This window comes from Mustela nivalis (assembly GCF_964662115.1).
Source record: "Mustela nivalis genome assembly, chromosome: 19".
In the NCBI taxonomy this organism is placed as follows: domain Eukaryota; kingdom Metazoa; phylum Chordata; class Mammalia; order Carnivora; family Mustelidae; genus Mustela; species Mustela nivalis.
In genome coordinates, this window is record NC_139038.1 from 20827414 (window position 1) to 20843976 (window position 16563).

Here is a 16563-nt window from a genome sequence, read left to right on the forward strand (position 1 = left end):
AGAGAGAGAGGGAAGCAAGCTCCCTGCTGAGCAGAAAGCCTGATGCGGGACTCGATCCCAGGACCCTGAGACCATGACCCGAGCCGAAGGCAGTGGCTTAATCCACTGAGCTACCCAGGCGCCCCTAGCATTTTTTTTTTAACTAATGTATTTTTTAACTAAGATACGTACATTTTTTTTTTTAGACATAATGCTGTTGTGTACTTTATAGACCGCGGTATCACTGTAAACATAAATAAAAGTTACATTAAAGGTGTACTGGGAAATCAAACAATTCATTTGGCTCGCTTTATTGTGATATTTGCTTTATTGAAGTGGTCTGGAACTGGACTTGCAATATTTCCGAGGCATGCTGTACTGTGTGGTACCTTCTTGAATTAAAAAGATACTTATCAGACTTTGTATCAGCAAGGGAAAGGCCAAGTCAGGAGAGACTTGATAGCTGTTTTCAGAGTTTATATTATAAGGAAAATATTTGTAAGGAGCCACACCTCCTCTATAGATTCAATATCTGGAGAGAACTTAGATTGTGGCCAGAGAACCTAGGATGGTTATTAAACACTAGTCCCTTCCCGCCAGTGGGCGTCACTAACTTTGGAAATTAAAGACAAATTAGGGAGCCATACCTCTTCATGATATGTGTTTGCTGGAAACTTTGTATTGAGCTAGGTCAGTGTTTTGGTGTTCTAGGTGGGATACTTTCTTATTGTGTGGGACTGACCCACATGTATCAGGAAGTATAGCTTTTCTTGCTTTCCTCACTAACTGTGGCAGCATTCCCAAGCCCTTGGGACTACCCCTGACTCTCCCACCTAATCCCACTGCCCCCTAGAAGGCAGAGTTGGTCCTGATTGAGAAACACTGGGCTTGAATTTTGATTTGACAGTTTTAACCTTTCTGTGGAGCCACTGTTACTTGTGATCTTTGGAAATAGGCTGGTGCTTCTCTCTCTGGTGTCTTTAAATGTAGGTAAGTCAGATGACCTCCTGAGCTCTGACCTCAGATGAGCTGCAGCTCTAAGAATTCTAGGATTATTACCTTAAGATTCCTTACTTCCCAAGAAGTTGGCTAGGGAAGCCTGTTTTTCTTATAAGTAGGAAAGTTTAAGCCAAATGACTGGTTTTGCAACTTACTTTGGATCCTGTGGCAAGTCAGCACCGACTCTGGGAATATGCATGCCCCAGACTGTGCTGCCCGCACCCTCTTCCTGCTCTGACTCAGGTAGTTTCTGTGCGAAATTTTGTAAAGTTCTTCCTGCAAATTCAGTCCCTTTTCACAGATTTGCTTTCTACAGCCTAGTGTTCCCCTAGAAGATAAAGAAACAACTGTCTTGGAGGAAATAGCTTTTCTTTGTAAAGGATAGCATGGTTTTTAGCAGCCTCTGATGACCATGCCCCCATGCTCTCCATGCCCCCTAGTTTTTAGCATTTCTGTGGGGCAGACGATTTACCGTCAACACATTATTAGATCTGGTTAAACTTTTCTACAGCCTTAATGGGAAAAGGGAAGAGAGGGAATTTGTTATTTGAACTCTGCAATTTTACTTCTTTCCCTAAACTGGTCTTACCAGGAGTACCAGGTTGCAGGCATGTGACATTGTACCTTACGATAAATTTCCAGAAAGTAGCAGTACAGGACAGGTTTCCCTGCCGTTTCCCAGACCAGTGGTTTTCAAACTGTGTTCCAGGGTCTGAAGAGGAAGTGCCTCAAGAACTCCTTCAGCTTGCAGGGAAGGGCCCAGACGTGACAGCGTCTCCAAGGCCCCTAACCTCTTTGCTGCGGCAGCGCTCAGCGCTCCCTTTACCGTTCTTCGTAGTCTCTGAGCCCCACTTCAAGAAAGGGTTCTGCTGCTTAAAGGGAGCTGGAGAATCCCTGCCCTGGAAGGACTAGGATTTGAGGGCTAAGATACCAGAGCTAAGTCGGGGGGGCCTTCTGCTTCCCACCATGGTGCTTCCTGGAGACCTGGTTTGAGCTTCAGCTGCTGTTCCCGAGAGTTCTCTCTGGTCTCCACTTAACACCTCTCCAGCTCTTTTTTTAAAGGCATCACTGTAGTTTTGAATGTTTTTAGGATTTTTAGAAATAGCAGGACCCAGACAATTGTTGTAATCTGTAAATTAATGGAAGTATGAATCTACTCTTTAAATGCAAATTAACTGATACCACAGGGACCGCTCTTTTCTGCTTTTCTCGAGTGTCCCTTAAAAATCTATGACAGTGAAACTGTTTTTTTCTCACCTATTGTTTAGTTTCATAACATAACAGCTTTTTTTTTTTTTTTTTTTCTATTTGATTTTTCTTGGTCTTACTGGCTAGTGCTGCGGTCTGATTCTCTTGGCCTATGACAGAAAACATTACTCAGTCCATCTCTCCTTCCTAGTTTAACATGAATTCTTGACATTCACCTTTTACTTTCTTACTCCTTTTTCTTCCCTTCCCTTCCTTTCTCATTCGTGCTGTTTCCTTTCCACCTTTTACTCCTCTGCCTTCCCCATTCTTCACGGGGTAGTATTGATCTCAGAGCCAAATGATACCTAAAGATATTTTCTTATTTTCCTAACTTTGGTTTAGACTCTATAAGTTATATAAAAGGTAATGTATAATTTAACCATACAATCACCTAAAATAAACATTTTGTAGTTTCAGGAGGCCCTTGGGACTGAAGTACTGTGGTTGCTCTGAATGTATGTGGGGGTGCTTGATTTGCATGGACGCTTCCATTTTTGTCCCTTTTTTTTCAGGTTGCTAGGAAGAGGCTCAATGTTTGTGTTTTCACCAGATCAGTTTCAGAGACTGCTAAAAATTAATCCAGACTGGAAAACCCACAGACTTCTTGATTTAGGTGCTGGAGATGGAGAAGTCACAAAAATCATGAGCCCTCATTTTGAAGAAATTTATGCCACTGAACTGTCTGAAACTATGATATGGCAGCTTCAGAAGAAGAAATACAGGTATAATTTTTAGACTTGGTTTGGGGTGTATTTCTTGGTTTTAAGATGTATTTCTTCTTATTTAGTCTATGTGCTGCCAGATTGAGCAGACGAGGAGAGTATTATGTAAAGGATACGGACTAGAAACAGTTTTCCATGATGAGAAATTTTTAAAAACTTGCCATATTACAGTAAAGTAGAAACCGAGAGAACAATCATTTTCTTTTGTCACTATCATTTTGGGCTAGAGGAGATGGCACTATAGACGGAGAAGGGCAGGGGAGGGACAGCTTCTTGGTAAAGGGAGATCAGATGTAGAGACTTTTCCTTGATTGGACTCTGACATTCTGAAAGCTTGGATTTTGTTTTTGTTTTTATTTTACAGTGAAAAAAATTTTTTTTACGATGGTAAATTACATAACATAGAATTTACCATTTTAACCATTCTTAAGAGTACAGTTAGTGGTATTAGATACATTTATGTTGTGTAACTGTCACCACCATCCATCTCTAGAACCTTTTTGTTTTTCCCACTGAAACTCTGTACCCATCAAACACTTATTCCCCAGATCACCAGCCTGCCCTTCCCTGGCCCCTGGCAACCACCATTCTATATCGTGTCTCTACAAATTTGACTATTCTGGGAACCAGAAATAGGAATTATACATTATTTGTCCTCTTGTGACTGGCTTATTTCACTAACCATAATGTCTTCAGGGTTCATCCGTGTTGTGGCATGTATCAGAATCTCCTTCCTTTTTAAGTATGGATGATACTTCATTGAATGGATATACCACACTTTGCTTATCCATTCATCTGTCAGTAGACACATGGGTAGCCTCCACCTTTTAGCCATCATGAATAAATGCTTTTATGAACACGAGTGTAAAAATAACTTCGAGTTTTTGCTTTCACATTTGGTTGTATACTCTGAAGTGTAATTGCTGGGTTATATGGTAAGACTATGTTTAATTTTTTTAGGAATTTTCGTACCATTTTCCAGAGCAGCTACACCATTTTACATCCCACCAGCAATGTACAAGGTTTCCCGTTTCTCTGTATCCTCACCAATACTTGCTATTTATTTATTTATTTATTTTTGATAATAGCCATCCTAATGCGCAAGAAGTATCAAATCTTGGTTTTAAGGCCATCTCCTTCTTGAAAGACTTAGGAAGAAGGTGTTCTTTATTTAGTACGGATTCTACTGAATGGGAGAATAAGGTACTGGGTACAGATTGCAGGAGTTGAGATTAGAGCCTGCCTCCTCTGATATTTTGGAAGCCAGGCTGAGCCTTTCGAAAAATGGAGCAAAGAATTATGCACTCCCTTTGCTCTCCACCTGTTTCTGCTCATAGACACTAGCCCTAAAGACAGAGCATTGGTGTAGCTCTTGGAGCTGGACTGGATTGAACATTGGCAAAATATGGAAATGTTTAGCTTGGAGAAGAGAAGACCAAGTAGGAAGGGGGTAGAAGGGAAGGTTCTGATCAACAAATGTAATGGGGTTTTATCTGGAAAGAGAGGAGTAAGTGTTCTCTTTGGTATAATCGTACACAGCTATCTCTCAGCTGAGGTAGAATTTAGATATCGACCTTCCTAATGGCTCAAGCATCCAAGTCCTTGCCACTCTCCATGTTCAAATAGCTGTTAGGAGAGACTTTTGTCTGCGTGTGGTTGAACTCCTTGATTTGTAAGATCCCCGTTAGCTCTAGCAGTCCGTCTCAGGTTAGATCCTGGAGGGCCTGTGTGGTAATAACTGAAGTATTTCTTCGCTTAGAAATTAATGCAGCATTTCCAAACTTAGAATGTTTTGGCCTTTGTTTTAACAATGACTTAAATGATGCCAAATTCCTAATCTGGTACTTTCCTTCCACTTAAAAAAAAAGTTTTGGAAGTGCGTGTGGGGAGGAAGGTGTTTGAAACATCTTCATTCCCTCCTACCCACTCGGGCCCCTCCGTTCCTTGGTTGCATTGAAGCCCTTCTTGAGACTAAACGCCTGAATGGAATTATCAGTGAAACTTAGATGTTTGAATTAATAATTCATTGTACCTGGAGTTTACGTGGTATGTAGCCTAGTAGTAAACTTTTTCCCATATGAAAAAATGCTTAAATTTTTTCCCCTGATGTATAGCACATATGCCAAAATCGATTTGCATTTTGACTTAAATAGGAAATTCATGTTGGTTGCTATTCCCTCCATGTATTATTAGTATTAAATATAGGGGCGCCTGGGTGGCTCAGTGGGTTAAGCCGCTGCCTTCGGCTCGGGTCATGATCTCAGAGTCCTGGGATCGAGTCCCGCATCGGGCTCTCTGCTCAGCGGAGAGCCTGCTTCCCTCTCTCTCTGCCTGCCTCTCCATCTACTTGTGATTTCTCTCTGTAAAATAAATAAATAAAATCTTAAAAAAAAAAAAATTTAAATATAAACATATTCACAGAAGTGGTGTTTTTTGGCACAGTCTGAGATTTTAATGAGGAAGTAGTATCTTCCTAAGGTTAGGGCTCATCCAGCCATGATGGCAGAGCAGACTTGTAGCTTAATCCCTTGTTTTTTTGACTTGAGAGCTAGCTATTTTCTGTTTCTCTTCAATATCTGAGTTCATGAAAAACTGGCTTTTTAAAAAAGGTTCTGTCATTTTTGAAATGATACACAGAAAATAGCCGTGTTTTTCCTCTTTGTTGCCAAGATATCACTATTCAGGCCAGAGAACCTGATTGTAGAACTTAAGGATGCGGCTTTGATTCTTAAAACAAAACAATAATTTTTCTTTATAGTGTTTGTGTTTTGCTTTTTATTTAGGATTTATCAAAATACTGATTGCTTTCTTCTGTAAAATATATTTTAAATCCTCCTGGAAGATAAACTATTACTTTAACTTGTTTTCTTGAAAATAGTAATTCCAGGGTTAGAAATAACCTGTTTTGGAAAAGCCACAGACTTAGGAAAGGATTATACAGTTAATTTTTTATTGTGTACACTCTTGAACAGTTCCACAATTGAAGTGACAGTACATTAAAAAAAAAGAATCTGGGCGCCTGGGTGGCTCAGTGGGTTAAGCCGCTGCCTTCGGCTCGGGTCATGATATCAGAGTCCTGGGATCGAGTCCCGCATCGGGCTCTCTGCTCGGCAAAGAGCCTGCTTCCCTCTCTCTCTCTCTCTCTGGCTGCCTCTCCATCTACTTGTGATTTCTCTCTGTCAAATTAATAAATAAAATCTTTAAAAAAAAAAAAAAAAGAATCTGGGGTGCCTGGGTGGCTCAGTGGGTTAAGCCGCTGCCTTCGGCTTGGGTCATGATCTCAGGGTCCTGGGATCAAGTCCCGCATCAGGCTCTCTGCTCGGCGGCAAGCGTGCTGCCCTCTCTCTCTCTGCCTGCCTCTCTGTCTACTTGTGGTCTGTCTCTGTCAAATAAATAAATAAAATCTTAAAAAAAAAAAAAAGGAATCTGTGGCAGGGAAAAATTTTGGCAGCATATGTTTTCCTTTCGTGGTCTACTTCACCAAAAGTTAGTGCCAAAATCAGTTTAGGTGACCTGAAGGGTAGTTTGTAAGATGATGGAGGAAATACAGGTGTGGCAAGATGCAGAGCTGTGAGGGTATGGGTTTAGGGTTAAATTCACATAGACTCTTCAAACATGGGTGATCAAAAAGGAATTGTCTGTACATTTTTAATACCCGAGAACAGATCTTTAATGTAAATTTGAAAGATGCCTGACTTTAATCCATCATCTGGAGGTTTGGGATCTTTCTTGCAAAGAAAATATTGTAGTTAAGAATTTTGTTTCTTGGGCACCTGGGTGGCTCAGTTGGTTGGGCGACTGCCTTCAGCTCAGGTCGTGATCCCAGGGGGTCCCAGGATCAAGCCCCTCACAGGCTCTCTGCTCAGTGGGGAGCCTGCTCCTCCCTCCCCCTCTGCCTCTCCCCCTGCTTGTATCCTCTCTTTCATTCACTCTCTGTCAAATAAATAAAACCTTAAAAAAAATTCTATTTCTCATGTTAACATCCTCTTTATTTTCTCTTTTTAATGAAGAGATGTTGGAGACTGTGGTGGAGACCGCCCTTCACTGTCAGCCCACCACCCCGGCAGCATTCATTCACAGACCGAGTGTCAGGCTCTGTCTTGCCTTAGCTGGGGAGAGCAGGTTCACTGACCTGAATAGCGCACTAGGAGCGTTTCCAAGGTGCCATTTTTACTCTGCCAGGGATGTGCAGTGTGATTGGGACAAGTCACTTCTTCCCCTGCTCTCATAAGGACATTTTAACCACGTGTCTCATTGCTGGGCTAACATGCAGTTTGAGCAGAGCCAGTACATTTGTCTTCCTTGGTGGAACTGAGTTTATAGATGAAAAATCGCCATCAGAAGTAAAGAAGTTGGGCTTCTAAATGTGTAGCCATAACTGTCCCTGTGTTAAAGCCATAATTTTCTGTTAGGAGCTTGTCTTTCTTTCAAAGTCTGCAGGTAAAGGACACCTGGTGGCTCAGCCATTGAGTGTTTGCCTTCGGCTCAGGTCACGATCTCAGGGTCCTGGGATTGAGCCCCGCATATGGGGCTCCCTGATCAGCAGGAAGCCTGCTTCTCCCTCTCCCACTCCCACTCCCCCTGCTTGTGTTCCCTCTTTTGCTGTGTCATTCTGTCAAATTTTTTTAAAAAATTAAATTAAGGGGCACCTGGGTGTCTCAGTGGGTTAAAGTCTCTAACTTCGGCTCAGGTCACGATCCCAGGGTCCTGGGATTGAGCCCTACATCAGGCTCTCTGCTCTGCGGGGAGCCTGCTTCCTCCTCTCTCTCTGCCTGCCTCTGCCTACTTGTGATCTGTCAAATAAATAAATGAAATCTTAAAAATAAATAAATAAAATTATCATTGCAGTTACTAGTTCAGTACAACAACGTGAGTTTGGAACCCTAATGCCCTGCTTAATTCAAGCAACAAAGGAGTCTTGACTAGTCCCTTGAAGTTGGTTAGAGTGTTGTTTTGGAGGAGGCTTTAGTTATTTAAAAAAAAAAAAAAATCTAAACTGAAAAGAAGATGCAGCTGAGTGGTTTGTGCTTCTTTTATTCTGCTATTTGAAAATGCTCTCAAATACCACTATTTTAATGAGTTTCCTAAAACAGCCCTCATTATACTTTTAGAATTTTCTAAGATAACTCGACTGTACCTCCTCAGCTTTATCAGAGACTTGTTTACCAAAGATCCTTTCTCCTGTTTCCTTTTTTCCCCTGCCTCTGTCATAACATGCCTCACCTGCCACATTCTGATCGTCATAACCAAGCAGCATTAATTTACAGAATTGCCTTAATGGTGTGGTTAACAAAGACTCTTGATAAGAGAATTCCTTCTCTCAGTGGATGAAACATTGTAAAGGACTCAGAAATGTTCTGAGAGCGAGGGAGAGGGAGGGAGAGAGTGAGAGACTGAGGGCTGAGAGTGGTAAGTTAACTGCGCTCTTCCCTTGCGTTTTATTGTTTTTTTAATTTTAGTTTTTTAAAGATTTTATTTATTTATTTGACAGACGGAGATCACAAGTAGGCAGAGAGGCAGGCAGAGAGAGAGGGGGAAGCAGGCTCCCCGCCGAGCAGAGAGCCCGATGCGGGGCTCCATCCCAGCACCCTGGGATATGACCTGAGCCGAAGGCGGAGGCTTTAACCCACTGAGCCACCCAGGCGCGCCCCCACCCTTGAAGTTTTAATAGGATGTCCTGTGCTTTGTTGTTTTCTATATAGTTATTCAGATATGAAGATTCTAGGGTATGAAATGGCATCTGTCTCCTGGGAATAGAGATGTGTTCAAAGGCCATAGGTTGTAAATGGAATTTATCTTATATCACCCCCAGCCATTCTTAAAAATAGGAGGGACCCCAGGAATAGAAAACATGAATATACGTTGTATTTTATTATTAAATTCCAATGGATGCAGAAAGTAGGATTTTTTGTTCATTTGATGTTCAAGAATTTAATGGCCTATTTCAAAAGATTTATTTATCCATTTTGGAACGAGAGTGAGGGTGAGGGAGGGGAGGCCGAGGGGGAGAATCCTTCAAGCTGATCCCCCTACCCTGGTGCTGAGCGCAGAGCCCGATGTGGGGCTCGAGCCTGGGACCCGTGAGATCATGACCTGAGCCAAAACCAAGAGTTTGAAGCTCAGCTGACTGAGCCACCCAGGCACCCTACTAGCCTTGATTCCTAAGCTTAGAAGTACTAACTTACAGTTCTCCGGATCTCAGCAACTAGTTGAGCTACTAAAAGAAAAGGTGACTTCCTGTGTTTTGCTTAAAGTTCGAAAGAGGGGCGCCTCTTCTTGACACCCAGTCAGTTAAGCAGCTGCCTTCGGCTCAGGTCATGATCCTAGGGTCCCGGGATAGAGCCCCGAGTCAGGCTCCCTGCTCAGTGAGGAGCCTGCTTCTTCTTCTCCCTCTGCCTGCTTGTGCTCTCTCTGTCTCTTTGTCAAATAAATAAATAAAACCTTAAAAAAATGATATTCAAAAGAGGTAGTTCTAAATGAATAAAATGTTTTTAGGTTAAGAAAAAAGAATTTAATGGCCTAGTTATAACCATTTTTTATCACTTTATGTCTTCATACATATTAAACATGATTAGTTCTTACAAAGGAAGTATACGTTTTTAGATTTGGAAATAGGTGAAATGCTAAATTTAAAGAAATATGGTTGCTGTTTTTCTTGGCCTGGCCATTTTATTACTGCAAGTATGAATTATAAATGAAAGATCTTGCATTTACTTTGATTTAGAAGATAATGTTAGCGCGTGTACTGGCATTTCATTTATTCTTAAAGTTGTCTTTCAGGGGGTTTATATCAATCAAGTTCTTTCTGATGTTTTCAGAGTGCTTGGTATAAACGAGTGGCAGAATACAGGGTTCCAGTATGATGTCATCAGCTGCTTGAATTTGCTGGACCGCTGTGATCAGCCCCTGACTTTGTTAAAAGATATCAGAAGTGTCTTGGAGCCAACTAGAGGCAGGGTCATCCTCGCCCTGGTTTTACCCTTTCATCCCTATGTGGAAAACGGTAAGTGTGGTCAGGTCGCCTCTTACCCAGCATTGATGTTTATTGGTGTTTGGGATTCTGTTTTCTTAGAATAGCCTGGAATTTAAAGGACTATGGTTAACTCATGTAAAATATCACCTTGGCTAATGCTCATCTTACTGCAGATTTTACAGAACTCTGGTACTCCGTTTGCAGTGGGAATAGTGAATACTCAGCTGGTCTTCCTTCTTGAAATTGAAAACCTGAAATGTGTCAATATTTTCTGCTCCTAAATGGAGCCTAAACCATTTGTTTATTAGCTTATAAGCCTAGTCAAGAAATAAATGAAGCCTTTTAGTTTACCTGTGTGTATTGCCGAATGTCCTGGTTGATTTGCACTTTACATCTCTTATTCCAGATTCTCAAAATGATAAATGCTGTTATCTTTTCACCCTTCTAAAGACCATTTGTGTTCCAGCATGTATCATTTCTTTGTGTGACATTTCGTTTGTTGATTGCATAGTCTTGCTCTTCAACAATACCGAATGAAGAATATATTAAAAGAAATGCTTTGATTTCATAGAACTTCCTCTTTACGGTGACCTGGTTGTAGTCACATTAACTCATGGTTTTAGCTGGCAAGGTTTGCATTTCAGCTCATGTTGAAAGTTACGACTTAAGCCTCTCCTTTGCATTTTCACAAATTCATGTGCACATAAAAAGTTATTTATTGTATAAGTAATACATGTTAATATTTAAAAATCTTTAGTTTTCCCATTTTACTGTCCAGTTCAGCCTTACATTCAAAAACTCCAAGAGCGTGCAGACATTTTTAAGGAACCCATTACTATTTTGCAAGCGTTGTAGTTAACAAATATGTGTGAAAATCTGTCTTAGGGAATAATGCTCATGTTTGCTTATCACCATGGAAACCCAGTGTAAATCCTTGCCACTCACTTGCTCCTTCATATCTTTTTGTCCTTAATTTTTCTCCCCTCGGGTCATAGTCCCTTCAGATTAAATGCTTGCTTTAACATTTACCAAGTGATTTTAGATTTATGTTGATGATGGGGGAAATGGAAAATTCTTTAGACATAAGAGGGTGGGAAGAGCTCAGGTAGACCTGATAGTCCCTCCCCCATCTGACTTCTTCATTTTTACATTCCTGGTGTAGAATCCCTTGTCATGGTAAAGAAGACATTGCTTTAAGTTGTGTGTGTGTGTGTGTGTGTGTGTGTGTGTGTGTGTGTACTCCAGTGAAAACCCTAGTAAATGTCCTTGATAATTCAGCAACCTGACCTTTTTTCAGTGCTGTTCCGTGTGTAATTAAGTCCCCACTCCATCTCTGCATTGCAATCACTAGTCATCAGGTTGTACGGTCCCAGTTTCCTGTGTCCTGTTGGGCAACCACATGATAGAATGTTAGTGCTATTTCCTGGCATAGCAGGAGGTGGAAGAGCCGGGGAAGAAACATCAATCTAACCATGAGTTTTATTTCCTTGTGTTGCTCACACTAAAAATTGAGAGGAAATTCCGCTGGACAAGGCCTGAAAACAAGCTCCTCGATTGTGGGCACATAGCACAGAGTTGCCTGTTGAGTCCAAGGAGTCTGACATGTGACACATAGCAAACCTGAGACAAGAAGCTTTGTTGCTGTGGGTGACCTTTAGTGAACTATAAATTTTGCAGATTGCTCTACAGCACTCTATTATTGCTTCCTTTTTCTAAGTCACTAATTAGATCCTGATGATTTCCATGTGACACGGTGTGAGGACTATGAACTGCAAAGTGACCTTGCCGTGTGAGTTCATGAATACTGGGCTGTTTTAAGAATATCAGAGTGTGCTTGGCATACTTGGCTCAATCTATTTTTTAACAAAAACCCAATTGTAGATGCAATGATTTTTTGTGATTTTTTTTGACTTTTCTTTAAGTCAAACCACAGCAATTTTGTTACTTAGGTTAATTTGGAAAAGAAATGTAAAATGTGCCTTTCTAATTCCAATTTCAGTTTATTTGGTTTACTGACCCAGTTTTGGTTAGGGGTTATTAAGTGTTTAATTTTTTAAAAACTGTAATTTTTATAAAAAATGCAATTCATGGTTAAAAGAGTTCAAGCAGTTAGCAAGAGGGTATACATGAAAATTTTCTCATTCATCCCAGTTCCATAGTCTTGTTCGGGTCTCTTGAATATTCTTAAGATAGTCTCTGTAAATATAACTCTTTGTGCACGTGAAAAAATTGATTAATTAAATCCCATTGTAAATCCTTTGATTGCCTTTTTCCACTTCAGTGTATCTAGAAAACTACTCCTTACCAGCACATATGTACCTACATCATCATCTGGATATAAGCAGTGGTATGCTGGAGCTGGTTTTACTGGCTCTTGAGAGCTGATTATTATTATTTTTTTAAATAAACATATAATGTATTTTTATCCCCAGGGGTACATGTCTGTGAATTGTCAGGTTTACACACTTCACAGCACTCACCATAGCACATACCCTCCCCAATGTCCATATCCCCACCCACCTTCTCCCAACCCCCCTCCCCCCAGCAACCCTCAGTCTGTTTTTTGAGATTGAGTCTTTTATGGTTTGTCTCCCTCCCAATCCCACCTTCTTTCACTTTTTCTTTTCCTACCCCCCAACCCCCCCACATTGCATCTCCACTTCTTCATATCAGGGAGATCATATGATAGTTGTCTTTGAGAGCTGATTATTATATTGTTGTGAAGTTAGTGAAATAGTCATTGAACAGGACTGTTATTGAAACTAACCATTGTATGGTCAATGGTGGGAGCACTTAAATCTTGAAAATTGGCAAACACCATAGCCTTTCTCCTCTCCAGGGTGGTTGGTAAACATTTACCAGCACACCACTGGATATATAACTTTACTTGAGGAAGCCACTGTTTATGTACTTTTAGGTACCAGCAGTTTGCTTTATAAATAATAGTGGAAGGAACACACTCTTAGCAGGTCTTTGTACATGTGTAAGTATGGGTCAGGTTGCTTTCTGCTTTAAGGAACCGAAGGAGCAGGGTGCCTGGGTGGTCAGCCAATACTTTGTTTCGGCTCAGGTCCTGATCTCAGAGTCTTGATATTAAGCCCCGTGTTGGGCTCCACGCCTAGCATAGAGTCTCTTAAGACTCTCCCTCCTTCTGTCTTTGCCCCCCTCCCAACCCTCCTCACTCTGTCTCTCTCTCTTTAAAAATGAAGAGTTTATTTTAGGAAAGCAATTCTGTGGTTGGATTAATTCTGCTATACAGCTCTTCTGTTCAAGTTCAAAAGCTGCTTTCCTTTCTTCATATTCAGTGTATTGGCATTCCTTTTAGAATTACAAAATGGCTAATGTAGTGCCAAGTGTCATGTGTAGGCACGACAAAATCTTGGAGAGAGGGGCACCTGGGTGGGCACCTCCTGACTCTTGATTTCCACTCAGGTCATGATCTCAAGGTTGGAGCCATGTCGGGCTCTACACTGCGTGTGGAGCCTGCTTAAGATTCTCCCTCTGTCCTTTCCCATTGTACCCCCCACCCCGGAACAAAAATCTTGAAGAGAGAGGACCATTTGCATCCATCCATATATATATATATTTTTTAAATAAGTGAGAGAAACCTTCCCCAGAAATCTCCCCATCACTTTAGGGCCCATTGTCAAGGGCAGGGGCATGTGTTCCTGCCCAGCAGCAACTGGTGAGGGGTCGTGACACACTGGGTCTGGAAGAGAGTCCTCTGCCCTGCGCACATTTACACTGTTGGACGGAGCTTACAGTGAAGGTGGAAGGGAGTTGGTGCTCTTATGCCACAGAATATCTTCATTCATTTAAAAGTATTTACTGAGTGCCTAGATGCTGGGGATACAGCAAGTGGAACACAGACACCCTTCCCCTCATGGAGCTTCGCTCTAGAACGGAACGAACGGCATGCTGTTGATGATGAATGTTACAGAGAAAGTGAACTGTAAAAGCAGGAAAGGGACATCTGGAATTGGGGATGGGTTTGGGTGCTTTATTTTTATTTTTTATTATTTATTTATTTTTAAAAGATTTTATTTGTTTATTTGAGACAGAGCGAGCGAGAGAACACAAGCTGGGGGGAGCGGTCAAGAGAGAGTGAGCCTCAAACTCCCCGCTGAGCAGGGAGCCTGACAATGTGGGGCTCCCTCCAAGACTCTGGGGTCATGACCTGAGTGAGCCACAGGCAGAGCCACCCAGGCACCCCCTGGTTTTTAACTTTTAAATTTTATCCCCAGCTTTTGGGAAATTGACAAATAAAAATTAAATGTATTTAAGGTATGCAGCATGATGATTAATATGCATACATGTTGTGAATTACTGCTGCGGTCTAATGCATTCATCACCTCGCACAGTTACCCTTTTTTGGTGTGTGATAGCACTTAAGATCTTCTTTTTTTTTTTTTTTTTTTTTTTTTAAGCAAACTTCAGACGTGCAGTATAGGGTTCCTTACTATAGTCTTCATGCTGTACGTTAGATCCCCAGAACTTGCTGTCACTGAAGTTTGTGCCCTTTGACCAGCGTCTCCTTATTTGCCCCACCCTCGAGCCTCCGGCAACCACTGTTCTACTGTCTGGTTCTGCGAGTTTGACGTGTTTAGATTCCACATGTCAGTGGGTCAGCAGTATTTATCTTTCTGTGTCTGGCTTGTTTGACTTACCATAATGTCCTCCAGTTTCATCTGTGTTGTAGCAAATGGCTCTTTCATCATAGTTTAGAATGAATGGTAGGTGTATATACACAAGCAATTGATTTTTTTGTGTCTGTACTAATTTTGTAATCTTTTACATTTTTCAATTATTTTAGTGTCTCCAGTAGTTTCTGTATTGATTCTCTTGCGTTTCCCTGATACATCTACACATGGTTTTGCTACTTGCTTTCCATGTTTAGACCTTTTTGTCCAAGTGAAATGGTAGTTAACTCCAGAAAATGTTTTTTAAAATGGTAGACATTTTTATCTTATGTTTTACTTTAATGAGAATATTTCTACTTTATTAATATGATGCTGTCTTTTGGCTTGAGATTGCTGTTGTTTGGCTTGAAACCATCTTCTTCTAAATCTTGTTTCATTAAGAGCTTAAAAAGTCAGGAATCAAAAAAAAAAAAAAGTCAGGAATCGCTGTTGAATTTTGTTACCTGTATATTCATCAATGGAGGTAGTCATTGTTTCTTCTTCTTTGACTTGTTAAATTATTAGTATGTGTATACTGTATATCCACCCTTGCATTTCCGGGCTTAGATGGGATAGTCTTCTTGTAATGCATTGCCAGATTGTATTTATAAAAATTCTAAATGAATAGGTTAGCAAAATATTGATGACTAATGATTGATTTATATCTCATCTTTTATTTTTTGGAGGGTGTTATCTTTGTCATGTTTTGGTATCAGTATTCTGCTGGCTTTGTAAAAAAATAATTTGGAAGTTTTTCCTCCATGCTCTGGAACACTTTAAATTGCATGTGGTTCTCTGTTCTTGGAAAGTTTGGTAGAATTCTCCTGTGAAACTGTGAATTTGGTAGAATTCTCCTGTGAAATTCTCCTGCGAGGCTGGTGCCTGTTGAGAAGTAGCCTTTGGCAACTTTCTTACTTTCTTATAGGGCCATTGTTCCAGTTAAATTAGGCATATTTAGTTTTAAAACTCCCATTATGAGTCTAAAGAGAAATAAGCAAGACTGGTAAGAGTGTTGCATGGAAAGAGCTTGGGCTCTGAGGCCCTGTTTGAAACATGGGCCTCTAGTTAAGGTTTGTGTTTCATCTCTAAGAGTGGTGCTAATCCTTACCTCAAGGTTCGTCCTGAGTATTTTTTTTTTTTTAAGGTTTTATTTATTTATTTGACAGACAGAGATCACAAGTAGGCAGAGAGGCAGAGAGAGAGAGAGGAGGAAGCAGGCTCCCTGCTGAGCAGAGAGCCCGATGCGGGACTTGATCCTGGGACCCCAAGATCATGACCCGAGCCGAAGGCAGTGGCTTAACCCACTGAGCCACCCAGGCGCCCCTCGTCCTGAGTATTAAAGAGTCTAATGTATAGGAGAGTGCCCTACCGTGTCTGTTTCAGTGTTGATAATTTAATACGTGTTAGATTTAGGTCATGCCATTCTGTCCTTTTACTTTGATTTTGTTTGTGGCTTTATTAATCCTATGTTCACAGTACTTCAGTATTGAATTATTTGAAATATGTGTCCTTCAGGTCTGAGACCTCACTCTTCTCACAGTAACTATCATAATTTGATGACTTCATTAGACATCGCAACTTTGTCTCAAAGTGTGCACTGCCCATTGGTTAGTGTGACTTGATTCCACAGAACCTTCACTCTTTGCCTGTGATCTAGGGGTCCCTGATTCACTCAGGTCTGATGTAGCAGAGAAGAGGAAATTACTTACTCTGAAAATCCTGCTAACCTTGGGACGCCTGGGTGGCTCAGTGGGTTAAAGCCTCGGCCTTCGGCTCAGGTCATATCCCAGGGTCCTGGGATCGAGCCCTGCATCGAGCCCTGCATGGGGCTCTCTGCTCAGCAGGGAGCCTGCTTCCTCCTCTCTCTCTGCCTGCGTCTCTGCCTACTTGTGATCTCTTTCTGTCAAAAAAAATAAAATCTTAAAAAAAAAAAGTTCTGCTCACCTCTTTCAGTATGTGGTTT

General features: G+C 41.1%; 1 protein-coding gene across 4 annotated transcripts in view; it reads left to right on the plus strand.

The window, feature by feature from the left end:
- The window catches only part of METTL9 (methyltransferase 9, His-X-His N1(pi)-histidine), a 51093-nt gene that overhangs the window by 18869 nt on the left and 15661 nt on the right, over positions 1-16563 (plus strand). For all 4 annotated transcript variants that reach the window (XM_082714730.1, XM_082714731.1, XM_082714728.1 and 1 more), the window contains exons 3-4: positions 2739-2948; positions 9767-9951. In XM_082714730.1, coding sequence (XP_082570856.1) covers positions 2739-2948; positions 9767-9951 — 395 coding nt within the window. The remainder of the gene's footprint in view (positions 1-2738; positions 2949-9766; positions 9952-16563) is intronic.